The following is a 27,984-nucleotide window of genomic DNA, read 5'->3' as shown; positions in this document are numbered from 1 at the left end:
CAGGATTATTACATTATGAATTGTTTTCAGAGTAATTGAACCATGTATCCATCCTCTCTTTCCCCACTTCTCTCCTTCTCTACGCCACCAGCAAGTACATCACATATTGCTAAGCATATGCTGGAGACCAGGTCTGGTGGTAGATAAAGTTTTGTATTAAACTACTAATCCTCATATTGAGCGGCAGGTGCCACTGATTCCATTTTCCAGTTAAGGAAACCAGGCTCAGATTAGAACTGACATATTCATTCTGCATAAGAGACACAAAGCCTCAGGCCCCAGGACATTTTGAGGGTCTTCACAAAAAAAAAATGTTTTTCTTTTAAAATCATTAGAAGGAAAAGAATTCTATTTGTTGTCACACCAATATCGTAATGGAGACAAATTTTTGATACAGTTTATGGGGGAAGAAGTGCCTGGGTTCCTGACAGTCATGGTGCAGAAATGAAGAGAAGACTCAGAGAGGTTGCATCTTAAGCCATGCCTGGGAGCTAGACACAGCCAGACTGTTCCAAACCTTCCTTATTTCCTCCCATACCTTGAGGCCTCATTCTCAGTCGCCTTTACCCTACATACTCAGCCTAAACATTATTTCCACAGAAATGGTAAGTGCCTAAAAACTGGAGAACCATATTCTTAATTTTAGCACCCCATCTGCTCCAGGGAAAGGACAGACTGAAATGCACAAAACCACCTTTCCAAAGAGGCTCCCCCAACGATTCCTGAGCAAGTGTGCAGGCCCAGCTAAGCCCTAATGAGAGCTGGTGCGATCTGGAGCCAGACTCTGTCGGCCCTGACCTTGTTAAAGTGGACAAGTCAATTAGGCCAAATGTGGAGCCAGCCTCCTGGAACCCTTGGATAATAAGCAAGTGGAGAAACAGGTGGGAAGCAATCGTGCTGGAGTCTGTACACTGCGCTGCTGCCCACCAGCCACTTCTGCAAATGAGAACCTTTGGAAAGGTTGCCTCCTGTTTCTCTGCACAAGAGTACAGAGTAAATGGGGGTGTTTTGCATTCAATGCACGGGACACTTCCTCCAGACTCGTGTAAAATGAAGTTTTAATAAAGCTTTTGTATGATTCTGGGTATCACAACAACTGAATTTGATCCGGGGTGCATTAGTGCATGCCCTGGCCTTGTTCCCTGTGGCATTTAGCTTGTGATGCCATATTCCATTTGGCTGAGTTTATTATCAAAATGAGGCTTCTGAAGTGTCTGAAGGCATCTGCTGGGTTAAAATTATGTATTCCCTCTTTGAGCCTCAGTTTCCCCATTGTGTAAAATGAAGGACAGACAATTTCTAAACTTCCTGACTCTCGATTTTTTTTTTTTAATATTAAGGGCTGGAAATTTGTTGTGGGAAATCAAATGAGATCATGGATGGCACAAGTATGTTCTTTCCTTTAATTTGATAGAGAAAAATGACTCTGTTACAGAGGAACAGTTATGGGGCAGGGACTTTCTATTCTATCTCCTATAGTAGTAGCATTGCAAGATAAAAATTCACATTCATGGGCTGGGGATATAGCTCAGTTGGTAGAGTGCTTGTCTTGCATGCACAAAGCCCTGGGTTCTATCCCCAGCAAAACACACACACACACACACACACACACACACACACACACACACTTACTTGTGCCATTTTAATGCTCGAATTGACTTCACCTTTTATGTGGCCCCTGCTACTTTAACATCACCATCATCCTGTGCATCGCCATCATTTCGCAGGCAAATTGAGAGGGCAGATGCCTCACATCAACAACATGGGCAGTATCAATTCAGTTGGCTTGAGTTCCAGGTGCCCACTGGTGACCTTCACCTGAATGTAAGTGTTCTCAGAAATAAAAGGTGTGAGCATTCAGATCATAAAGATCCAGAAAATGTTAGCCTGTCCTGTTGAGTTGAACTGAATCTTCATTTATTGGGAGCAAGGTCCAGGGTCATAAACTTGTGCTAAGCAATATAACTGCTTGTCTTTCCTGTCCTTTAGACAGCATGCAGGCAGGAAGCCTTCCTTTCAGGAAGGAATCACCCCTCTCATTCAAAGACAGCTTCAGAGTTTTGATATCAATTATTTTCTTTCTTGTAAAGCTAGACAATTTATGCCTGGGGCACTTGATGACCTAGATGGCTGCCTCAGTTTCCCAGTGTGCCCAGGAGTCAGGAATCCAGACTTCTCAAGTCTTTAAGGTAGCGTGGAGAAGCAGGACTCCTCTAACCTTAGCGCACCTGTGTTGGATGTGTGCCCACCTGGGCCTGTTCAGCGCTTGGATGACAGAGCACTTGACATGTGAGAGACAGAGCAAAGGGCTCTCCCATGTGTCAAGAGGACAGCAACAGCCAACGTGAGCCATGTTGTCATCCTCACACTGCATGTCACTTAGAGCTGTCATGTTCCTGGGGCCGTTGCACAAGCAATGCAGTGGTCTTGAAGAGTCACAAAGATATGTATTCAAATCCTGGTTCTGACCCTATATTTTCTTGATCAAGGATATTAATTCTGTGTCTAAAGTTTCTGAACCATGATGTGTAAAGTTTCTCTACGAGATGTGGAAGTGTAGCTATTAAACCCATTTGTGGTTCTAGGGAATAAAAGAATTCAGCATTTTGAAATGGTCTCACTACTAGTGAACCGAACAGAGTTAGTGGATATTAGAGATGAATTTATTATTTTTTTTTTAAAGCAATGTGGAGTCTCTCAAGTTAAGTTTTCTTTTCCTGGGGTCACATGCTAGTGACCAGTGAGGCCAATCCTGAAAACCCCAGCTTTCTAGGGAGAACTGCTTAAGAGGGAGGGCCCTGATGTATTTTATTTTCCCTGGCTCTGATCCCTCCACCTTGACTTTACCCTCTTTTTTTTTCCACCATCTACTTTTTTCTCCTCTTCCAATACTCCACACTTGCATACTCTCGGTTCTTTGAAAATACTTGGCTTATTTCCATCTCAGGGGTTTTGGGGCTTGCTGGTCCCTCTACCTGAAATGCTATTCCACCAGGTATCTGCAGGCCAGGCATTTTCCTATCTGTCTTCTGGACAGGGGGCACCTCCAATGGTGTGGACAAAAGGCGGGTTGTCTTTTAATTCATTGCTCCAAAGTCATATTAGTGCAGCTTTTCTGACTATTCATTTAAATTTACCCCTCTCCAGTACTGTCCATTCCCCTCTCCATTTTCCTTCACTCACCAACATCTGGTGCATTGTGTGCTTGATTTATTTGTGATTCGTCCACCTTCCTCCTCCAGAATACAAGCTGCATCCCCAGATCCTCTCCGTATATGGCCTTGGAGTCAGTTATGTGTTGGTCAAATGAGTTAAGACATGTATTTGGAGTGGAGGGGTCTCTGCTCCAATGCCCTTTGCTTCTGGTAGTGTTTACAGCAGAATCCTTAACTGTGTCTCCCTGTGTGTACACACCCTGCTCAACTTCTTCTCTGCTGATCACTGGAAGTCAGTGAATTGTGATCTCAGCTGTGCACTTTGCCCTTCCTCCTCTGTGTGGCGGCTCTGTGCTCCCACAAGGGACAGGACAGTTGTCTTTCCACGGGTTTTGCTCTGCAGCAGAACTAACAAAGGTAATATTTAATTTTTAAAAAATCTTAGAGCAGAGCTCTTTATTAGAAATTGATTATTCAGGTTATTGGGTTTTGTTTGCTTTTTCATGCTGAGGTATTTCCCATGGAAAAGTGTCTGAGCTCTGCCTTGTGCTTGAAGTTTCAGGGAGATGTTTTGTAGAGATCCACTCCATGAAGGTGAGTTTGGGGAAACTGTGTTCTGAACAGAGAGCTCCTTCTACAGTTCAGGCTTATTGTCTTTTAATTCTTTTAAAGGTGTCTCTTCTTGAACAGTTCTCAAAGTATCTAGTTCTTGGAGCAGAAATCCTATAAGAGTGAATGAAATTAGAAACTATCTAATATGAAAATCATGAAAATGTTTTCTTGTGATAGGATTTAGGAGTGATATGCTCATTGGATCCAAGGGTGGTAGAAATGGACCAGGAATCAGGTGACCTGGCTACTTGTTGTATGTAATTTACTAACTGGGTAATGTGGGCAAACCATTCAATCTCTCTAAGACACAGCTCCTCCTGTGCAAAATAGACACTAGGCCGATCTTCTAGATGCTTCCTCAGATTCTTTCCAGCTTTAAGACCCTGGACTGGAAGCCTGAGGATTGCAATCTTAATTTGGTGACATGATGCCCACTTAATAGTGGGGGAACTGTAGGGGGGGTCCCCCACCTTCTCATCTTTAAAATGAGGACCAAGGTTCCCAGTCAGTCTTTTCTGAAGGGTATCGAGAGGATTTTATTTGGGCACACAGATGTGAAAGTACTTTTGAGCCCTCGGGTCCTGTCATTATCAGAAGCAAACTTCTTAATTTATTATGGTTTTATGACAAGGTGCCACCAGAATGGTGGGATAAAAGTGAGATAAAAAGGCATTGCACATCATACTGACAATTTTTAAATTGTGCTTTTAAAGTATATTGGGTTTATATCTCCCTTTTGAATTTTTTTTTTTTTTAAATCTCCACTTTACATTTTAAGTTCTTGACTTGAGCTTGGGGAAAGAGTTCATCGCTTTCATGAAATTTTTCAAAGGAGTATTTGATATCCCCTTTTTTTCTGCTCTGTGGTTTTCTGTGGGTGTTTCCCCCTGGAATTCCTGAGGGGAGGAGAGCTTTTCATGCTGCTTCTGATCATGTCGCCTTTCCTCGTTGGATGGACATTAACTGGTAAAACCTAGGAAATCACAAACGTCAAGTGAATTTGCAGGGCTAACTAAGCGGCTTTCTGGAAACGGCCATTTAATGGGCACTGAATCAAGACCAGCTCCCTTTTTAGGGTTAACCTAGTTAAAAACCTGGAGTAATTAATTTACTAGTTTGGCTCCTGGAAGCCATGGGTATTAAGTCTGTTATCTTTATCTTGATCTTTTTATCCCTAAAGAGTACTCCTAATTTAGATTGTAAATTTTAATGATCAAAGGCCGAAGTTCTCTCCAGAGAAGAGAGAGCTGCTACTATTCAGGTCACTGGCCCCATAGGCCTTGGCCTTAGGTGGCTGGGCCAAGGTGCACAGGTGCAGCAGATAGGGAAGGAGTGGTCTGGATTCAGCTCAGGAGGATGGATGAGTAGGGAGGCTTCTATAGCTCAGCTGGTAGCAGCATATACTGTGCTCTCACTGTTCACTCAGGACTGCAGTGCCTGCACCTCCTTTCCCAGTCCTCATGATATTAGTTTTAAATCTAGAACTGATGATTTTATTAAGGAAGCATAGTACAGACCCAGGAGTCAGGTACTATTTTTAAGGTGTGTGTGTGTGTGTGTGTGTGTGTGTGTGTGTGTTGGGGGGGGACCTGGGGTCCAGAAGACATGGATTTCAGTTCTGTTTTCAGCACTTAACTCACTGGGAAAACTTTGACCCATCTCTGTGATGAAGGAAAGGTCCAGTAAGTGCTCAGACAGAAGGAGACCTGAGGAGACTCTGAAAAGAAAACCATGAACTCTTTCCTTTCACTGCTGCTGGGTTGCAACCAGACTTGTTGTCCTCCCCTTAAGTGCAGTTGGGAGGAGAGTGTGTCTTGGAGGTAGTGAGTGGTTTGGGCCTCAGGCCTCAACCTACTTATGGAACTACCAACTCATCTCTGCTGCCCTGCACAGAAGGCAAGAGGAGATAATGATGAAATGCCAGCAAGTCTCTTGGGGGCTTTTAGAAATACAAATGCTATCATCACACCTAATGTCAAACAGAGCTGTCAGAGTTGTGTTTTTAATTTTTTAATTGCTTTTATTATTAGTAATCAAGACTTTATCCAAAGAGTCAATTTTAAAGACTCTAGTTGGGTATACTTAGGAAAGCAGTATAATATTTCTTTTTAAAAGTTTGCATTGAGAGATTACCCAGAACCCTCATGCATGGCAGGCAGAAATTAATCTAAACTGTTTTCTGAATTTACCGAATGTTTGCCTGAATAGACGAGGAGCCTGGGGGTATTTCTTGTGGGAGTGATGAGTTGTGAATCCAATATGAGATGTGTGTAGGAAAAAAAAAAAAGTCCCTTTTAGGAGTGAAAAGATGTTTCTGAATGTTTAGCAAAACAGGTTATTTTTAAACTGAGGAAAAATAGGGTTGTGGAGATTTGAAAGGTTTTGTGATTTTTATTTATTCAACTAAAATTGGAGTTTTTTGCATCTTATTAGCACAGGGACAAAAAAGATGCAAGAGGAATAGAAGACCATCTGTATCTTTAGGTGACCTTTGGGTTCAAGGGACAAGTTACAGGCAGATTTAAAAACATCAGTTTAAGCGAGACGTAGTGGCGTATGCCCCTCATCTCAGTAGTCTGGAGGCTGAGGCAGGAGGATCAACAAGTTCAAAGCCAGCCTCAGCAACGGCGAGGTGCTAAGCAACTGAGACCTTGTCTCTAAAATACAAAAAACCCCCGAAACAACAAAAGTGAGTTATAGAATTGTTTTTATAGAACCCAGATACTCTTGCGTTCTAGATCTGAATCCACTCCCTAGAAATGGATCCTGGGACTTGGTATTTCATCCTTTCTGTGCCTCAATTTCCACTGCTACAATACAGAGCTAGGAACACCTACCTTCCCCGTAAGCACAGATCCAGTGAGATGAGAGGTATGCAATGCTCAGCCTGAGTAGCAGTGATCCTTCCATCTTCTCTTTGACATTTCTCCCTCTACTTTATGCTCTTTCCCCAAAAGAGGTGTATTCTTGTAGTTCCTGAAGAAGGCCAAAGACTGTGGGTTGTGATAGAAAGTTCTTCAAGGCGGATGGTCTCACCTGAGTCTTTTGAGCTGCTTGTCTTTTGCTTGCCATCCAAGAGGACTCTGTCCTTCCCCAGATTGCTCTGTTGGCTCTGAGAAGATGAGCTGTGTGGACCACACAAGCCTGTCTGGCTCTCGGTTTGTCTGTCCTGGGGCCTCCTTGGCAGCTATTTGGAATTAGCCAATGTTAGTCCCAGCAGGAGGGAAGGAGAGCCAAGTGTGGTTTTGATCCCCCTTTGGTTTCCTCCTACTGGATCCCTGCTGCTGAAGAAAGGGGCCCAGAGCTTCTCCTAAGACAGCTCTCCACAGTGGCTGCTCCTGGGCTGGAAGCCCCTCTCTCTCTTTACGGCTTCAGGCCTGGGGCAGTTCACAGTTCTCTCCCTGGGATACTGTACTGTGCTTTGGGGTTTCCCCTCAACACAGCCCACTGTTGAGTAAATAATCCCCTTATAAAGTCCTCCTGGAATAATCTTAATGTCAGTTTGTCCTCTGAGTGAGATGAGTTTGAATAGGTAAGGAGGTGTGGGTTGGTGTCCAGATGTGCTCTGGGCCTATGGCAATAGCGTGTATTTCATTAGATAGTTCTTCACCCTCAGGTTTTCACCAAGTTGTGAGTTTGGGAAGATGTCCTGCATTGGAGTCTGAAGGTCAGATTCAGTTAACGTACTATATCTCATATCATAGCAGAAATAAGTTTCTAGTAATTGTTTCCTGATTCATTTTAATAAGTGTGTATTGAATAACCAATAGGTGCATGATACAGGAAATAAATATTGGAAATTTCTCCCTTTTTATTCCAAAGAATTATATGCAAATGAAATAGAAGGGAAGGCAAACAATATATAATGAATACTTCCTCTAGAACTAGGCAATTTGCATATATTACCTTATTTATTCGACTCAGCATCCATTATGGCTAAGGTGCCAGTTTCCCAGCTTTACAGAGGTAGGAGTTGAAGCTCAAGGACTCCGAGAGACTTGCCAAAGGTCATAGATCTGGGAATTGGTGGAGCCACAGTTTAAAATTCCAAGGCAAGTGTGAGAGACAGCGATGCTCGAGGTTTTTCTCTTTGCTAGCCATGAGATGTAAATAGCAATGCATTTAAGGGTTCCATGACAGGTGGCAGCAAGTGCCCTGGAATATGAGCCTCAGGTGATTTGTTGCAGACCCGCCCTTGGCCCCCACAGTAAGAAGGGTATAGCATTGTAGGTCCATGGACCACAGTAGGGTAGGGACGAATTATTCTGGAGTCTAGTAAAAGTCATGTAGTCTGGTCTCTCAGAGATTGGGATACAATTTCCTACAGAAAGGATCCTGGATACCTCCTGAGGATTAGGTTATCATGTTCCCATTACATGGGATTTTGCTTACTCCCAGTCTTTGGGGACCTTCAGTCTCTGCTTCCACTAAAAATCATTTCTTTCTTCTTCTCTCTCCTAATGATATATTTGTTCTCTACCTGGTGGCTTCCACTGGTCTTAACTGGTGCTAACTCCTGCCTTCTGCTCAGTCACAGCCTTGATGCTTGGTGGCCCCTCATGGTGCATTTTTTCACTTCTGGTTCTAAACCAATGGATAGAGTTTATATCAATGAATTAAACTTGTCAAGGAGGAAAATATGCATATCTTATGTTTTTTTTTTTTGGTTTTATTTTTTTAACATGTCTTCTTATATTTCCATTTTGAATAGATCCCTTCCCGCCAGGTGGAGCTGAGCCTGATGATCAGCCAGAGCGTTGTCCTTAGGAATCTACCCCAGGCTCAGTCATCTCAGACTGACTGGAGTGCAGAGCAGTGTGGGATGCAGGGTAGCAACTCACACAACTCTGCTGGGTGGCACAACATGTTTATGAGTCCTGGGGATTAGGGGATCGACATCTGTGGAGGCCATTAATCTGCCTACCACTGCCTTGTGGCCCCAAAGTTTCACATCTGTCCTACTCACAAAGTACCTTCACCCCACCCCCAGCTCTCTGTGATCCCATCCGTCCAAAACATCATATCTCATCTAAACCTCATGCATTCAGAAGCCCAGGTTTTCATTATCTGAACCATTTGCATCATATTTCAGTGATTAGGCATGAACTCTTTGGGGGCATTTTTCTGCCTACCACTAGCATTTACATGACAAACCTGTTCTACGGATTTATGTCATCTAATATAGTAGCCATGTGTAGTATGTATTCAGAGGCCCCACGTTTCATCAAAACATTGAGGCTCAAGGGGAGTTAAGGAAGAAACCTTCCCAACTCTACCCCACCAGTGAGTGGGGTCCTGCTGGCTCTGAGACTCATGCTAGTTCTCTTAACCATCATCCCGTGGTTCTCAAACTCTGCTACATTGTAGCATCACCTGAGGAGCTTTTAAACATTCCGGTGCCCAAGAAGCTCCTCAGGCCTGCTAAATGAGAATCCCTGCTGTGGGCAGCTGCTCCCCAGTGATTTCCACAGCCACCAATCCTGGAAGGTGCTATGTACCATGTTGTTGTTGCTGTCTTCCTGGGAAATAGAGGCACCTGTGCAAAAGTCTGAGTCAGCAGTCAGGGGAGGCCTCGTGTGGGTGGGAGTTTGAGGGACAAGCATTGGAGTTGCTGGGTGAAACAGAAGGAGGCTTCTCATGGAGAGCAAATAGCTTTCCGTGTTGCTGGTTTGCTCCATATTTGCCAAGAGTGATTGCATTTTTATGTTTTTGTGAGACGGTTCAGATAAATACATTCACAAATCAGGAAACAACCAAAAAAGACATCCTTTGTCGGAGCATCCATCCTCATTTATGGCTTCAGGAAAACACAGCCCCACGGTTATCGTTGTTGCGTATGCTTTTTTGTCAGGGAGATAATTGTGGAAATTGGGTTGCTTCCCGTCAAGTGCCGATCCTTTTGTGGAGAAAATTTGAGCCATCCGTGTATCCCATTTTACAGTAATTGAGATTGGACTAGCAAATCATTAGTGAAGCAAAGGAAGATGATGGCCCATTTTTTTTTTTTTTAAGAGAAGGCAGTAAAAAATTCAATGCCTCGAAAATGGGAGAAGAGAAGAAAGAGGATGTCAGTGATGGGAGATGGGAGAAAGCAGGCATCCATCTCCGAAGCTCTGTCTGGGGGAAGAGAGATGACTATTAGCAGTGGCCTCCAGTGGACAGACAGGCAGGGCTTTTGCGGGCTTAATATATCGATGGCCATTGTGATCTCGACAATTCCTGATCATGCATGGTGTAGGGATGTGTCCCTGCCCAAGGCTGCCCGGAGGCCAGGCAGCTTGGGGATGTCTGTTGCCTGCTCTGCTTGGCTGGTGACTTAAAGGTGTCAGCTCCCTTATTCCTTTTCCTGTTGTCAACTTGGAAGATAATGAAATGCAACTCATGAGAGGGGAAGTAAATAATGGCTGGATGTATTTTAAGTAAGTCAGCAGGTGAAGCAGTCAGGTGTGGCATTTGTTTATTTAAGATCCCCTTCACAGGGAGGACCGCAATTAATCCTTGTGTTTTCTTTCTGTAAGACCCCAGGGGATAGCAGGAGTTCAGGGGGGTCCTCAGACACATCCTGGAGAAGCCAAGCATGAGAACAGAGGGCCCAGGCTCAGTTGTGAAGAGCCAGTCAATAGTGTGCCCCACCTTATCCTGCTGATGGAGAGTGGGGCTGGAATAAGGAAGGGTATCAAGGCTCAAAAGGCCCATGAGGGAGCTTCTCCTTTGTACCTCCTAAGAGGCTGAAAAGGTGGCTTCATCTCTCTCTGTACCTCCAACATCTCCCAGATCAGGTTTGCACAGAATGCTGCTTAAGAAGTGAATGTTGAACTGATTTGATCGACAGAATGGCGATTAATAGCTATGTTCCAAGGGAGATAGGGATGGGTTATTTTATTATTTATTTATTTATTTATTTTTTTACTTTTTCCCTTTGATTCATTTGCCTAGACCCTCTCTGGCACACACAATTGAAGAGCAAAAACCTTGAAACTGAGTAACTTTGCTTATGCACAGTGTCTCAGTGGGCCCTCCTGTCCCAGGCCTGTTGGCCTCCAGCCCTGGTATCTCCTGGGCTAACACCATCTTGAAAGAACCTGAACTATACCAGTTAGTCCTTCTGTTACGACACTGTGGTGGACCCTTTCACTAATCAGCAGTCACTCTGCATCAGTGGGTAATTTTTGAGGTCTGTATCGGGATATGAATTTTTATATACAAATTTATGTACATGTGCCTTAGTATGTTTTCAGTTGCCATAATTAAATACCTGAGACTGTGATTTATTAAGATAGAAGTTTATTTTGGCTTACGATTCTGGAAGCTGGGAAAGTCACCAGCATGTCACTAGCATCTTCTCGGCTTCTAATGAGAGTCTTATGCTGTTTCATAACATGGTAGAAAAATGGAAGATAAATGGGCAAATGCAGAAATCACAGAACATGAAGTATGGCCTCATTTTATATCAAGCCACACTTGCTGGAAAGAATCCTGCCCCATCAGAGAGAGAGCTCACTCCAGTGAGAATTACCCCAGAGAACTCTAAAACCTAGACACCTCTGATAAATGCCACCACTTGACAACACTGCTACAGTGGGGACCATATTTTAGCGTGACTTTTGGAGGGGACAGCCCCATCCCAACCAGAGCAAAGTGCTATAGCTCATGTGCATGTTAAAGTTATGAATTATTCTCTTTATTGGGTAAAAATTATTGGTAGATGTTGTAAAGTTTGGTTTCTTCAACATAGTGGGTTTCCTTGAGCTGTTCCTGGGTACATGTCCCTGGGTTTGAAGACTGAGGGGCTTGTAGGATCCCGCTGAAGCTTCTATAGGCAGGGCCTGATGGCCCACCACAGTCAGGCCTCTGTCTCCTCCTTCAGGCTCACCTCTCACCATTCTCCAGGCATGATGGACTGTTGGAGTTTCTGGATGGGTTATATCAGCTCTCACCTGCCATCACCCATAGCTTGGCTTCTCAATGTGACCAACATTCACTATCCTCTCAGAACTCAGTTTGTGGGTCTCCCCTCCTGTCCTCCCTCTGGGTCTCAGTTATCGGAACCACCGTGCTCCACTCCCCAGCATTTGGCCCCAAGTTGAGGCAGTTCCCTGTTTTCTATATTCGTGAAGAATCCTGTGATTTCTCTCATGTCAGCTTTTATCACACCACGCAGTGACTGTGTCTGCCTTTCCAACAAGCGTTTGAGCTTCTTGTGGTTGGCACTGTGTTGTATTTGTCTCTTTCTGAGCATCTTAAACAGTGGAATGCAAGAAGAGGTGTTTAGTAGCCACTAGTGAATTAGTGAACTTGTTTCTGTCTGTCTGCACAGTGTGCCAGGCTCTGGACAATCGGCTGGTGGGATTCAAAGGTGGATGGGCACATTCCTGCTCAGGTAGGATAGCTAAGGAGATGAACACAGGACAGGGAATTGGAGTGAGGAAGGGAAGGGGAGCAGGAGCTGAGCAACAGGCAAGCACCTGTGACATACAGCTCATTCATTTTGGCCACTGGTAAACCCAACAAGATAGAAAGGATCCCTGTTTTACTGATGAGGAAACTGAGGCTCAGAGTGTTTAAATAGCTTATGTGCCTGAAGTTACATAGGCAGTCAGTGGTGGAGTCAGGCAGGATTCCAACCAAGTCCCTTGTACTGCCAGTTATTTAGATCTTGCCACCTACTGACACTTTTTTTTTTTTTTGTAAACTAAAAGGTGAGATTTTAGAAGGTTGGCTGGAACTAGGGCCCCAAAGGTTGAAAACACTAATGGAATTATTTTAGGTTTCTACACTTATTTTTTTTGATACCCTAAGAGTTTACGTAATGAATTTTCATGGTGCTATAAATACTTATTGAAAGTATGTGATCCATTAGTTAAATGAAATGCTCCTAAGTATGCCATGTTGCTGTCACATAAATTCCTTTAATATTGTTAAACCTGGTTCTGACTTTTGTTAGCTTTGAGTTTGATTAAAGAATCACATTTTGTTCCTCCCACTGCTGCCTTGCTTAAGGCAGATTAATATCTGAATAATAGCACCTACCTTCTGGGACATAGGATTTTATTTTTCCAAACATGTTTTCATATTGCTTTCATTTGTCCCCATTTATCATTTAAAACCAGAAGATTGTCCCATTACTGTTCCATTTTACAGGCAAGTAAACTGAAAAGTTATATAATTAGTTTAATTCTAGATTTTACCTAGAAAAGTCAGACCACCAGCTACTACGTAGTAAGATCTCATTTATTTTTTTTATTTAGTTAAAAAAAAGAAAAACAAGGAAAATATGGGGCTATGGGTGTAGCTCCATGGTAGAGTACTTGCTTGTGTGTGTGAGGGCCTAGGTTCAGTCCTCTGCAACACAACACCACACACACACACACACACACACACACACACACACACATGGAAACATGTCTTGTGTATAAATTTTTTAAAATGGATTTGGGCTGCACTGTTTTGACCCCATTTAAAACTATTACTACTGGTATTGCTCCCAGGATTAGCTTTATGCTTTTAGCATATTAAGGGACATGCGCACTCCCTGTTGGAATTTTGTAGAGACATTGCTTATTTTAACCTCCGACATCATACAGTGTTAATTTCACATGAGGCCCAGAGGCTTTTCATTCTCTACTTTTTGTCCAAAGGGAGCAAAAAGTTTTACCTGAGTATGAATGTTGGGAAACCTGTTACTGATCATTTCCCCCTCTTTGTTTTGACCTCTAGAAAACCCACAGACAAATGTATCACCTATCTTCTGCAAGTGTGTGGATTTCTCAGTGTCCCAACTTCTACCTTCATCTTTGTTTCCAATTATTTGTTCCCTTCCACTCCGGTTTCCTTATTCATTTTGTGGTGATATAGAGACTGATTTTCTCTAAGAGTTACTGTGAGCTGCCCAAAGTTCTGTATTTTTTTTTTCATGATGTGGGATAAACATAACCAGCAATTCAACATGGAAAAGATGAGTTTGCAGGCCCAGCGATGTCTCCTATCTCTCTGATTTTTTTTCTTTTCTTTATACGGCTTTGGTGAGAGTGCCCTGATTGGGTTGGCGCTGAGGTTGCATAGGGTATGTGGCCTTCAGAATCTTAATGCCAGGGATTCATGCAATCTGTATGTTATTTCTGGAAGAGCTTGGTGGAAGCGGGGATGGCTGTGCTTTTGCTGTAAGGGTAGTGGTCCTTTGTTTGCAGAGATAGATGGGACTTCTGTTGAATGTCATTCTGCCTAAAGTTCCAAGGGCAATTGTACCTTTCAGGCCCACAGCAGCTTTTAAGAAGTGCTGCTATTGGGTTCTGGCCAAACCTGGCTATTTCCTATTATCTTGTCCCAAATGTGCAGAAGGAGGCAATGCTAGACCTTTTCCAAATCTGCTGGGTTAGATCACATAGCCCTTGATGTGTTTAAAAAATAAACCAACAAACTTGATGGGTTAATGACAGTCCCAGGAATAGAAAGGGGGCTCATCTGTGAAAGGCTGAGTTACTAAGGGTTATTCAGGTAGCGTGCAGTGGCCCTTGGGCAGGGACATGAGTGGGCGTTGGGGCACAGTTTAGAGAGGAAGTTCAAGACTCAGGGAAAAAAAGAGACCTACTCTAAGCAACCTTGGTCCAGAGCCTTCTGCCAAGTCAAGCAGTCTGGAAAGATCTGGGGATAAAGTTGAAATCTGTAATGAGAACTGACAGCCAAAAACTAATTTTAAACTCAGGTAGCCTTGGGAGATAGAAAGCAGACCAACCAGGGAACGGGAATGAGTCTGTGCATAGAACAAAAGAAAGGCCAGAAGTGGCTTAGTTGCACATCTCTGTGCTGTGGTCTGAGCCAGGCTTTTAAAAATGTACATACATTCAGCAATAGCCTTAAATTACATGAAAAAGTTTAGGAATGAGAATATACAAAAATTACCCCATGCCCTTTACTTAGATTTGCCTATTGCTAGTATTTTATCTTGTTTGACTTACCATTGGTATATTTGACCTCTTTGTATACACACATGTGCAGGTATGTGTGCTCATGTATATGATTACTTTTTTATGAACCATTTGAAAGTAGTGCACACATATCTTGACCCTTTATTCCTAAATATTTAGGAAGAGCAGAATATTTCCAAAGAACAGCTATATTTGCTTATAGAATAGCTATAGTCTCTTATATAACCATAGCAAAATTATCAAATTAAATAAATTTAAAATTATTGAAGTGAATTTTGCCTGATATCCACATTTTTCAGTTGATCTAGTAATTTCTTTGGTACTTTGGTAGCATGGCTTTTCTCTCCAGTACAGGATCCTGTGCAGATACTGTATTCAGCTGTTATAACTGTTGAATTTCATTTAATCTAAGCTATTTTCACAGCCTTTCTTTGTCTTTTGTTACATTTTTTTTTTTTTTGAAAGATACAGCTTTTCCTCCCTCCCGTTTTCAAATGCACAATCTGATTAGATTCCTGGCCAGAAGGCTACATGGTAGTGCACGGCGATGTTGTGTTCTTCTCAGGGCATCACATGCCATCCATCTGTCCTCCTTTGTTGTTGTTAATTTTGATAACCTAATCGAGGTGTTGTCCAATTTCTCCACCATATAATTACAAATGTTTCCCTTGGAACTGCTAAAGAATAAGTGGGAGGATGCTTCACAGTGTGCACATAGGCTTCTTCCCATCAAACATTTCCCCTGGATTTAGCATCTGTTGGTGATTATTGCCTGACCAGTCTACGCTGGTGGCTGTGTGTGAATGTTGATTTTATGAATCCAGTGCTCCCTGGGTGCTTACCTGGCAGCACCCGCCCTACACAAGGAAGCCTTCCCTTCTACCCCACTTTTCATCTGACTGTTCATTATCAGTATGAATTCATGGATTCCTATGTTTCCAATGACCTAGTTATCACCAACTTGAATTATATTTGTTTAAATTGCCCCATCAAGGTGGCTTCTGTGTCCTTGTGACATTTCCCAATCAGTTTTTGTTTTGAGCACTTCCTTATTTGTACCTGCCCCAGCTCTGAAATCCCACCCCTCTCTTTCTCCAAGAAGTCCTGATTTCTTTCAATAGAGAATGGAAGTAGAAACCATGCTCTCCCTGTAACTAGGTTATCTTTGCCTCTATGGCCTTTTTATGAACAGATTATGAAATATTTGTGTGTACACAACACATGCGCACATTGACATTCATAGACAAATGCATGGATATTTTATAAATTTATGTATAAATACCCTGAAACCTCCAATTTCCCATCTATCCCCGTGTGTTCCTTCCTCTTTCCACGACTTAACATCTCTTCTGCCATAATGGGAAACTTTAATCCCAAGAATATCAGTGCATTGACTCCCTTGTTGAACCCTGTCGTAGGATTAAAATTGTTTCAGAATAACAACAAACAAGCCTATGTAGGGCGCAATGGTTCAGACCTGTAATTCCAGTGACCCAGGAAGCTGAGACAAGAGAGGATTACAAGTCGCAGGCTAGTCTGGACAATTCAGCAAGACCCTGTCTCCAAAAATAAACACACTAAGAATGTGGGTCAGTGTTAGAGGGCCCCTATATCCAATCCCCAGTACCGTACCACAAAACAAAAATAAAGTAAAATAAAATCAAATATTAATCCTACTCAAAAGTCCTCTGGATTTGTTGGCTACTGTTCCTACCAAAAGCCTGCTCAAAACTGTCGGTAGTCTTGATTCGTCTTTCTCTCCAAACCTCTTCCACAAATGTGTTGATGATGTTCGTATAACATACAATTGGGTTATTTGCTTCAGTTTCAAGTTCCCACCCCCACTTGCCATCCCTGTTACTATCATTTAATTTTTTTAGGTATTCCCCAAAGTGGAAATTAATGCCCCAAACTGAACTCTGAAAAATATCACTTTTAGCTTTTTGTCTCTATGACAAAATACCTGAGAAAACAAGATTGTAAAAGGGAAGATTTATTTGGGCACACAGTTTCAGAGGTTTCAGTCTGTGGTTGCCTGGCTCCATTGTTGTGGGCCTGAGGTGAAGCAGGACATCATGATGGAAGGGTATGATAGAGTACAGCTGACAGTCTTATGGAACTAGGAGCAGCTGGAGCAGATGAGGAAGGGATTACTGACAAGACACAGTCCCTGAGGGCATGTTCCCAAGGATCTACTGTCTAATACAAGGTTCCACCTCCTACATATTCCACCACTTTCCAATAGTCCATTCAAATCATGAAGCCACAATGGAACCTCTGAGTATTACTGCATTGAGGACCAAGCCTTCAATACACATAAGAATGGGAGACATTCCAGATCCAAATTATAACAGTCACCCTCTACCATATCCTTTCCACCTGCCACCCAGTCACCGTACAACCCAGTGTCACTCTATGTAGAGATACTGGTTTGTCTCATTTGTCCTGTTTCTTTTGTAAAGATGAGCAGAATCATCTTTTTCTTTCTTATGCAAAAGGTAGTATGCTATAGATTGTGCTGGGTGTTTCAAGTTGCACAGATCACATTTCTCCTCCAACTCTCTCATACCTGGTGGTGGAATTCTCATTTTATTGATGTGGAAACTGAGACTGTTTGCCTGTTCTATGGGAAACCTTGAACCTTGTTGATAAATGGCCTGTGCTTTGTCCTTTGAATGAAGCTGTGTAAGAGGCCCCACATTGCAAACCAGGTAGTGATGTGCAGTTTTGAATACATGCAGTTGCTGCCACACAAACCCAAAGTCCTGTTTCTGGGAAGACTACCTCCTCATCTGGTTTCTAGGGCTGCATTGTCCTTTTATCTAGAATTTGCATTGTCCCTACTTTATCATGTAAAGCTTATGTCAAGCTGGGATATATTGTGTTTCATTTTTTAAAAATAAAGATGAAATTCACATAACATTATTTATTGTGTTTATTACAGATAATGTTGTACAACCATCATCTCTGTCTACTTCCAAAATATTTTCTTCATCCCCAGAGCAGACCTGTACTATTAGGCCAGCATTTGTCTTGCCCCAGACACTCATCTATCTCCATGGAGTTATCTGGTTTGGATGTTTCATATGAATGGAATCATATCATATGCAGCCTCTTTCTTTTTTGTTGAAGTTCTTTTATTTGGCCCTATGTTTTCACAGTTCACCTGTATTGTAGCATGAATATGTACTACATTTTCTTTTGCAACCGAATAACATTGCATTGTACAGAAAGACCACTTTTTGCTTATTTGTTCATGCATTCATGGGCATCTGAAGAGGTCTGGAGTGACGTTGAAATGAAGTAGCTTGTGCTTTGCCCTGTGCTATGCTACTTCCTAGCTCTGGGATCTTGGATAAGCTCCTACAATGGCCTGTGTCTGTTTCCTCATTTGCTAAATGAAGTTGATAACATTTAACACTTCAAATTGTTGGAAGACTTGAATTAGAAATGTTTGAAAAGCTCAAAAAAAAAAAAAAAGGCTCCCAACAACCAGGAGCATTTTTACCTTAGGATCCTGTGAGTAGATTGGTGGGTGGGGGGAGAGAAAATTCAGATTTGTGGGAAAGTATGGGTTTTAGGAGATGATTATTCTGTTCTAGCTGCTCAAACCTTCTTGCTTTGTTTTCTCCAGAAGGCAGATCTGTTTTCTCTGCTTTGTGGCTTGGTGTTTTTAGCCCCCACCCCATCGCTGAACATGGAGTTTTACGTTTTCGAAGCAGCTCACTGGACAGAATGTGTCTGTAGTGGAATGTTACATAATTCACATTTAGATTTGAAGAGCTCATTATAAAAAACCTGACACACTTCAGGAATATTAAATTACTGCAGATTGTGTGGAGCAAAGAAACATTATTGAAGCATTTCAAAATTCTCGACGAGCCTGAATTTAACTGATAGGGTTTCACAGCTTTTAGTGGGGAAAAATGATTTGAGTTGTCACATGGTTTCTGGCCCTGGAGGACTTTAATCTCCTTAATTACAAAGAAATGAATTTTCTAAATAATTTGGAGTTACTTCACAGCTTTTGCTCAACCTCTCGCTTTTGGAAAATTAAAGGGGATTTCGGGGTCCATACGGTGTACGCTCTCTGTACTGTAGCTTTTGGATTTTCATTCAGAATGTTGCTAGTGTTTCTTTTCAGAATTAACATCCGCATGTACTTCAGAAATGTATAAGTAATGCTTAAAACACTTGAACACAATCATGCTTTGTTGAGCAAATGGCTGTAGGTGTACCCCTGGAATACGGGGAGGTGTTATATTGTGGGTTAATTCACTTTTATATACTGACTTTTAAGAAAATTAGTTTATATTCTTAAAATAATCTATATTTCTATAAATTTAAATACTGACTTATGAAATTACATAAAATTCATGAACTTCAGCTCTTTTTCTGTATTAATTAAATTCCTACTATGTACAGACAGGACTAACATGATGGAAAAAGATTTTAGATTAAAAAAATACCACTTCCGACAGTATTTTTTTTCAGCAGACTTATCCTATCTTTAGTTTATTCCTTTCTAAGGTCCATATGTGATATTGGTCACATTACCAGCCATGTGGCCTTGAACAAGTAACAGAGGAACCTCTACACTTCATGTTAAGCTCTTGCCAGTGGTGTTCCAAGCAGGCTTTTGATGGAGTTGAATGTGTCATTCTATCTAATTTCCACAACAGCTCCCTGGTCTTGGCAATATCGGTCTGGTGTACACATGAAGAAACAGAGGCAGGAGAGGTTGAGAACGTCCTCAGTATCCCACATCTAACCCACAGCCGGAAATATGGTCCTGGCCAGAAATCGGGTCATAACCTAAGTAGGGAGCAATTCCATTTTAACAGAAGGATCAGAAAAGTCTTTCCGTCTATGGCAATATTTCTTTGAACTGAACCCTCTAGGGTCTGTTGAATGTCCAGATGGACTTGAGAAAGGAGATTCCAGAGAAAGCATCACAAAAAAGATACAGGAAGGAGGTAAAATGTGTCACTTCCTTCTCGCCTTGTACTTCCTTTTGTTAATTTGGTAGCTGAGGTCAAGCCTCCTTGTATTTGCCGGCGTTGATTCTTCTGCCTGGTGAGAGCCTCCTCATCCTTTCCCATATCCATTTGGCTGAATCCTTATTCTTCAAGGTCCTGCGTAGTAGGGCTTATGCTCTATGCAGCTCTATTGACTTTTATAAGCAAAGGTGAATACCTGTACCTTCGGGCCCCACTGTGCCTGATTATTTGTGTCTGTTTAGTTCTGGTCACCTACAGTGTACTGTGGTCCCTTGTAAGGCTGACACCTCTGTGAAACTGAGCTTCTTTGTGGATAGGAATTAGGCTTTGACAATGTCCTCTGGGCCAGCGTGGTAGCACAATGCATGTTTGTCTACATGAAGGAGCTGGTGGTCATATCTGGCTCAGAGTAGCCCGAGTAAATATTTGCCATGATAAAATGGTAAATATTATCAGTAAAATTTGATTATGTCTATATGTGACCATGGGATCTCCCATGGGATGTTGGCTTTAGGGAGGAGGAGTTGGGAGGGTTGGGGTTAGTGAAACAGTACACACAGGAGATGATGCAGATGTTGCATGTGTTCTCCTTTTCCATATAGGATTTTGTGATCCCCGTTCTGTGAAGATAATTTTCTGTTTTCTTTAGTTGTAGCCTTAGATCTTTTAGCTCAAGTACTTTCATCCAGGACTGTTGTCCTTTGGGGGGGAAAAAACTTATTAAAACAAAAATCTAACTCAGGTATCTTTGCATAAAATGGAAATTTCCTCATATGTAAGCTTTACTGTAATATTATGTGGCTTTTCTATTAAACCTTCTAGTTAAGCCATCTTTAATTGTCATGATTAAGAGGTTTAGGTCATTATTCTTTCTGAACTGAAACTGGCATTCAAGGTCAACCCCTCTTAAATTAAGCAGTTCTCATTCTGTAGAAGAAGCGAAGAATTGGATGCATAATTTGAAGACCCATTCCTCTATTTCTGGTTGCTTTAGGTTAATATTCATCAAAAGCGGATGACTGGTAAAATGTTTGTGTTCAGTGGAGCTCTCAGATGTAACTCTCAGATAGGTAGTCCCTGGGAAAGACTATTGACAAACGGAATACATTTATTCAATTTAATTGCAATCGAATGAGATGATGTATGTGAAGCAGGAACAGAGCACATAGTATCTAGTAAGTGCACAGTAAATAGCAGCTATAATTGAAGTGGCCACATTATTATAATTATCATGATTCTCCTCCCAGCAGTGTCTGGACTGAACAGTACCTAGTGTCGTGGGATGCATATTTATCGAATGAATGAATGAATGAAAAGTGCGTCCGCCCACTCCTTTTCATTCTGTCCCGCATTAAATGCTTGTCTGCTCTTATAGCTGGGGGGAAAGCTGACATAAAAATTGGCTTGCTGGAGACTTTCTCAGCCCCATTTGTCACCTTACCCTTGGAGCCCAATTACATGTCAACTCCATGTCCTCTCTGAGGCCTGCCAGTGAGGGACTGACTGGAGATCATTCCCCTTTGATCTGCCTTAGCTGCCCAGGCTCAGATCAAGCTTGGCTGATGGATGGGTGCCCCATCATTGGAAATGACTCCACAGGGCTGACCAGGAGATACGTCTGTGCAGTATTTTCTGGGTGGCATCTAGTGCTTAACAACAAGGAACATAGGAAACAAAGAGGTGCATTTTTGTCCCTCTTGAAAATCCGAGTTTAACAAATCTGTTTTGAGTTACCCAGTTCGAGACCAGTCTTGCAGATAAGCCACTCGTGTGAGTTGCTGTATAAATCCTATGCATTCCGGAAGTTTGTATGTGAACAACAAGATTTTCTTCCTTTGTAGGCTTGCCATTTATCGCCCCCAACCCCTGCCCAATTTCTGTTTGGTTTCCAAAGAAGGATTGTTCTGAATGTTCTCTTGCCTTGATTTACAGCACTCCCAAAGAGTGAATGACGTGTGCAGCTCGGGGTGCCGTTTCTGAAGGGAGGAGCCTTTCTCTTGGAGAGGAGTCCTCGATGAGCCTGGCCGAGGTCCGGGATCTGTGTGAAGTGGACTAAGGATTAAGTAGGATGTCAACTGAGACAGAACTTCAAGTAGCTGTGAAAACCAGCGCCAAGAAAGACTCCAGAAAGAAAGGTAGGGCCCAATTTGCTCTCTTTTTGGTGGCTTCTTTTCTGTGCAGAAATGAGGTTTTAATCTATGGACTGAGATAAACAAATATCTTTAGGATTGTTATTTTTTTTTAAGTGATTTGCTATTTTCTGTACTCATCATATTTCATTGGTTAAAATCTGAAATTCTTTTCCAGGATCTCCAAAGCCCTTCCAGATATGCCTTCTATCCATTCCTCCAGCAGCATCTCTCCAGCAGCATCTCTCTAGCTCCCCAGTCTGTTTAGACTGCAGGCATTCTCCCTGTTGTCGTTCACCATTCTGTGTACCAGTGGTTCTCAGAGGCAGCACCCGTGTCTCCTGGAGGGCTTATTATTGTGCAAATTGTTGAGTTCCATCCCCCGAATTTCTAGTTTTATAAGTCGGGAGCAGCTCAAGACTTTGCATTTTCTAACCAGTTTCCCAGGTGATGCTGGTCCTGCTGGTCCAGAGACCAGACTTTGAGAACCACTGGACTATTGCCAGAAATCCTTTTGCTCTTCACTTTTTCTACCTTTCTCATTCTCCAGGTTGATCTAGTAGAGGCTCCTGGGATGGCTCTTACTTCCAATTGGAGTCCGTTGCCGCCTTTTGTTCTGTTTCTGTAGCCCTTTGTTTATATCTGACTTTATTAGAAATGTGCTCTGGTTGTGAGACACCTGTATTGGGAACTGCTTCAGAACCGGACCTCTTTTTCACAAAGCTAGCTGATAAGGAAGACAGACATGCCTGGAGCGAGAGAAAAGCAATCCTATCACTTTCCATATTTGGAGGGGGAATTTGATCCTGTGGCTTTATGACCATACCTTTCAGTACATTAGTACTGAATTAGAAGTAAGCTACGTGTGTGTGTGTGTGTGTGTGTGTGTGTGTGTGTGTGTGTGTGTGTGTTTGTTTTCTCCCTGTGGTTTTAGCACATTCCTTGCCAGGTCTTCTCAGTTCCAAGGAAAGGGATTGAAAGAGCTCTCTTTCAGACCTAAAAATCCATCCATGTGGGTTTGCAAACTAGGATGCCCTTCGTTTCTTCCTATAGGTGGCAATCACTGTGCCTGCTTCTTTGTGCAGTCTGATGGCATTTGCCTGACACTATCCAAAGCAGAAGACCCAAGTGTAATACATATGCAGCTCTGGATTGATGAAACCCAGGAAGGGCATTAAATTTGTCTTTTGATGTTTATTCAAAACACAAATATTTTGAAGGCCGTCTGTTCCAATCCCTAAAACTTAACGTTAAACCCTGTTTTCTATGCATCATGGTCTAAGAATAATAAAAGGAAAGCAAGTGGGTGAGAGAAGAGGTCTTGAGAGAACTGCTTTGTGTGTGTGTGTATGGAGGGGGGAGGGTGTGAAACCTGGTATGTCCTGAAATTCAAATGCTTTTTCAGTGGAAACTGACAAGTTATATGTTTGCATCGAATTTAACCTTTTTCCACAAAATGTATGCACTTGAATACTTAATGCATTAAAAAATTGTATCTTAGTGCATATTTTCTCATTCTTAATTTTAACTTGCAAAATCGGAAGCATTCTGAAGAGAGGATTCAGACTTTCAGGACATGGGCTTGGTTGGGGATTTGGGGCGGGAGCTTGAAGGTCACACTTTAGAACCTCCTCATATTCATGTTCTAAGAAGCCTTAAAATGAGCACAAAATATGTGAGGAAGTTCTCTAGAAAGTGCTCAGACCATGGAGTCTGGATAAGCTGACCTCGGTTCAAGTTGCAGCTCTACCACTTCCTCAGCGTGTGACCTTAGACAGCTGCATAACTTCTCTGAGCCTCAGTTTTCTTTCCTACAAAATAGAAATAAGATATTACAATCCTCAAAGACTCTCTATGAAATTAACAGGAACAAGGCAATTAAAATACTTTGTATAGTACTTGGCATATATTACTCAGCCAAGGTTAGCTGTGTTCCTCCCCCTCTTCTTCCTCATCTTTGTCCCCTTTACCTTCCACTTTATTCCTTCTCTTTCTTGTCATCCTTCATCATTTCTCTTCTCCTCCTCCTTTTTACTTTTCCACTATCAGCTTGGGATAACAACAAAATACCATAGAATTGGATGGCTTAAACAACAGAAATGCATTTCTCACAGATCTGGAGGCTGGAAGTCTAAGTTCAAAATGCCAGCAAATTCCGTTCCTAGTCAGGGCTCTCTTCCTGGCTTGTACACAGCTGCATCCTCACATAGAAGACAAAGAGCAAAATCAATCAACAGATTGAGATATCTCCCTCCCTGGCCCCTCACCCCCTTATTTGGCCACCATTCCTATCAGGAGAACACAATCCTCATAATGTCATCGAATCCTAATTACTTTCCAATGCCTCCATTTCTAAATATCATCTCACTAGGGGTTAGAGCTTCAAAGTGTTCGTTTTTTAATGGGACATGAATATTTAGTCTGTAACGCACCTGCTTAGTCATTGTCCTCCTCCTCCTCCTCCTCATTGTACTTTTTTATCCTCTTATCCCATTTTATAGTCAAGGGGCTGATTGTTTGTAATTGCGCAATATCGATAAATACTCTTTATTCCAGATGTACTTGACTGGACCAGGGTGTCATGAAAGCACACATCTGCACTGAAAAGAGAAAGAATGCGCTTGTAAGAGCATTCATTCATTTCTTGATTTTTCAGTATTGACAGCAGAATGATTGGTACTCTATTGAACAAATGTTGCTAATTTTGTAAAAACAAGTACTAAAAGAACTACAAAAGGAATAAACCACTTACATATGGATTTTGAATCTTGAATATAATAATGCTGTTGAAATCTTTTACTAATACTTTACTCAGTTCTTCTTGGATTTTTCTATAGAGACAACATACAACTTCCAAATAAGTGTTTGTTCCATTCCTTCAGTACTTTATTTGTTTTCCTATCTTATTGCATTGGCTGGACCTGTCTTTATAGTACTTAATGATAGTAGGTGTCCTTATTTTGTTTCTCAATTAGTTAAAATGCTTTTTAATGATATTTTAATGTGATACTTAAGCTCTTACTAAAGGTTCTTTATTCCGTTTTAGATATTCTAGGAATTTGTTTTTTACATTTGGATTTTACTATATGATTTTTTCTGTATTTATTTAAATGATTGTACATATTTTCCTTTATATATATGCATTACTTTTGCATTTTGTATTATAATACATTTGTATGTGTTTGTGTGTGTGATGGATTTGACTGGTAGATTTTCTGAGCTGAATTTCTGGGATCGACCTTACTAAGTCACAGTGTACTATTTTCTGTACCCTATTAGATTTTATTTGTTGGGTCACAGTGTTTTTCTTATCTGTATTCATCAACAGAATTTCTTTTGTTAGAAAATCTTGTATCTGATATTTTTAAAGTTATATCCTTGTATAAGAGTGTTGGTAGGAAGGAAACACTGAATGATATTTAGGCTTGTTTGCAAAAGAAGAAAATTTCCTTTTATAGTAATTTCATTTAACTTTTTAAAAATGATAAATGCTTTTTACTGAAATGAGAAAATGCATACATAATCCTATGTAACAAAAATGACTATCATTAACATTCTAAGGTATTTCCTTCTGGACTGACGTTCTAAAATAATATGTAGTTGAGATCATACTCCTCAATTCTACATTCTGTTTTGTTACCTGACATTAAATCAGCAGTGCATTTCCTATATTATTACATGATATTACAGAACAGAAGAGATCTTCCCCCTTGGTAAGATTTAGATGGTTCCTGGGGCAGATATTTTACTTTATGCAAAATAATTTCTTGCACTGTAGGTCAGCTGCTGTGAGAAGGAGTGGCATAAAAGCAAGACCCTTCAAGTTCCTCACAAGCCTGTCACCTTGCTTCTTTAACCCAGGCTGTTGAACGTAAGCCAGGCAGTTTCAAACACAAGTCACATAGGGCATATTTCATCATAAAATGAGTTTCTAGACAGGCTATGTATGAAATCTAACTAGTGTATTCACAATTCAAATAAGGGATGGAAGTAGTGAAAAATAAAGTTGTTTACTTCATTTCATTTTATTGGATTGTGTCACTACATATACAGCTTGTCAAATGCTCCCTGTTCTGGGAGTAGAATTTGATGGAGGGCCAGAGGAAGAGAATGTATATTTTCAGGTTCATTACCTGCCATCAAAGGGAGAGAATCAGTTGATACATTTTTTGTTATTAGTAATCCCAGTCTTAGGGCCCCCAGTGGAAGGCCATGGTGGAGGAATGAGTCCCAGAGTGAGCTGACACAGATATTTCTGGGGCAGGGCCTAGGATTTTTCAGTCAATACCACCTAACAGCTCAATGTAGTAGAAAGAATACTGGCTTCGAGTATTGTGGACCTGGTTTTTGATTCAAACTCTTCTCATTATTCACTGGGTACCCAGAAAGGCTATATGGCCTCTTTGAGCCCTGATTTCACTTACCTTACGGGGGTGTGTGTGTGTGTGTGTGTGAGAGAGAGAGAGAGAGAGAGAGAGAGAGAGAGAGAGAGAGAGAGAGAGAGAGAGAGAAGAAGGGTAAGGAAGATACTTCTGTCACATGGTACTGGCTTAGTAGAAGTGGCCTTTCTTTTTCCTGAGATCACATTCCAACATTGTCTCCTTATTTTCTAGAAACATCTGAAAATAAACTTATTAACTTTCCTTCTATTTGTGTTAGAGCTGGTCCCGAGGAACTTCAGTTAATGACACCACCACCAACAAAGAGCATCTTATTATTTCCTGTCAGAAGATTTTTTTGCACCAAGAATTAAGACTCTAATTGGATCCAGGAGAAGTTGGTGGTGATGCCTCTTGCTTAAGTCATAGCAAACCAAGTTTGAACTCTGGTCTGTACCTCTGTAGCTGTGCTAATTTTGGAGGTTTCCTATTCTGGCCAGTTTATATGAAGGAATAGTTCTGATAATGTTGTACTCCTGCCTGGTCTCTTAGCTCCAGAAAATAAGATCTATTAACGTTGGTTACCACTTAGGAGCTTCTAAAATGCCATCATATTCATGATCCTATAGGATCCCCAGGACCCTGGAGAGTGGTTGTTTGGTTGGTTGGTTTTGCTTTACAGAATCTTTTTATCAGGCTTATTTATCATCATTCCCATTTGCTGCTCCCATCCTGCAGAGGGACAGCCTGGGGTCAGGATTCTGGATTTGAACTCATACCTCTCTGGTGGTAGAATTTCAGGCAAGCCACCTCTGCTTTTTGAATTTGATTCCTCAGCCACCAGATAGATGTGAAATAATATATGCTTGGTCAAATTAGAAACACGGGAGAGGCATAACTAATTATTTAGTTCTTTTTTGCATGAATATTTGTCCAGCCCCTGACATGAGTCCAGCCTGTGCTTGGAGTTCTGGGGATCTCCTCAGGAGGAGATGATGGCTCCAGGTGGCCCACGCTGTGGTTAAGAACTTGTAGCTAAGAGGAGGGCCTTCTGGTTTGTACAGGTCTCATCCTTCCCTGAAAAAAGAAACTGCTTTTCTATTTTGCTATTTTTATTCATTCTCAGTCTGTTACTTTTCATAAAATGTGTATATTTTACTTTTGCTCCAGGTTTATTAATATACTGAATAGTCATCATAGTGAAGAAAATTCTTATAAGAATTCTTTTTATTGTCTTCCTGACTAAAAGCAAGTGTTTTTTTCCCCTAATGTTAATAAATACAAGTAGCACAGTATCTTGAATGTCTCTGTGTATCAAAACATGAATAAATGATCTAGATGTTGATGTGCATAAAAGGTCCTAAGGAGTTAAGGCTGGGCAGGGCGAGACGGTTCTCAACGGCAAAAAGACTTGCCAGCAATCACTCAACTGGTCAGCAGTGGGTGCAGGGCCAGAGCTCAGCACTAACTCCCTGGCTCGAACTCCTTCAGCTCTATATGTTCCATACATTTACGGTTCTACCAGGAACTTGGTTGACTTCCGGGTTCCTTACCATGTAGTCTTCTAGAAAGAAGGTGTTGGATGAACTGGAATTAGATAAACTTCAGTTTGAGTCAAGGCTCAGCACATTTTCCACTTGTGTATTGTGGGCTACTTAATTTTTCTGAGCCCCAGCTTCTTCATCTGTAAAGTAGGGGTTATAGCCTACTACCTGTCTAGTAGCAGGTATGGCAATGAGGATTACAAGTTCACAGGTACAGAATGCCTAGCACAGCACTCTGTA

At 41.6% G+C, this 27,984-nt stretch overlaps 1 protein-coding gene across 9 annotated transcripts in view; it reads left to right on the top strand.

Annotated features, from left to right (window-relative positions):
- Dab1 (DAB adaptor protein 1) overlaps positions 1–27,984 on the top strand; it is a 1,131,390-nt gene that overhangs the window by 814,526 nt on the left and 288,880 nt on the right. For all 9 annotated transcript variants that reach the window (XR_005735199.2, XM_078026347.1, XM_078026348.1 and 6 more), the window contains one exon: positions 21,625–21,827. Coding sequence is in view for 8 of the 9 variants with exons in the window: in XM_078026347.1 (XP_077882473.1) it covers positions 21,761–21,827 (67 nt within the window). In the remaining variant the exon portion in view is untranslated. The remainder of the gene's footprint in view (positions 1–21,624; positions 21,828–27,984) is intronic.

The sequence above is a fragment of the Ictidomys tridecemlineatus genome, chromosome 11 (assembly GCF_052094955.1).
Source record: "Ictidomys tridecemlineatus isolate mIctTri1 chromosome 11, mIctTri1.hap1, whole genome shotgun sequence".
Taxonomy (NCBI): Eukaryota; Metazoa; Chordata; class Mammalia; order Rodentia; family Sciuridae; genus Ictidomys; species Ictidomys tridecemlineatus.
This window is presented reverse-complemented; position numbering and strand designations above follow the sequence as displayed.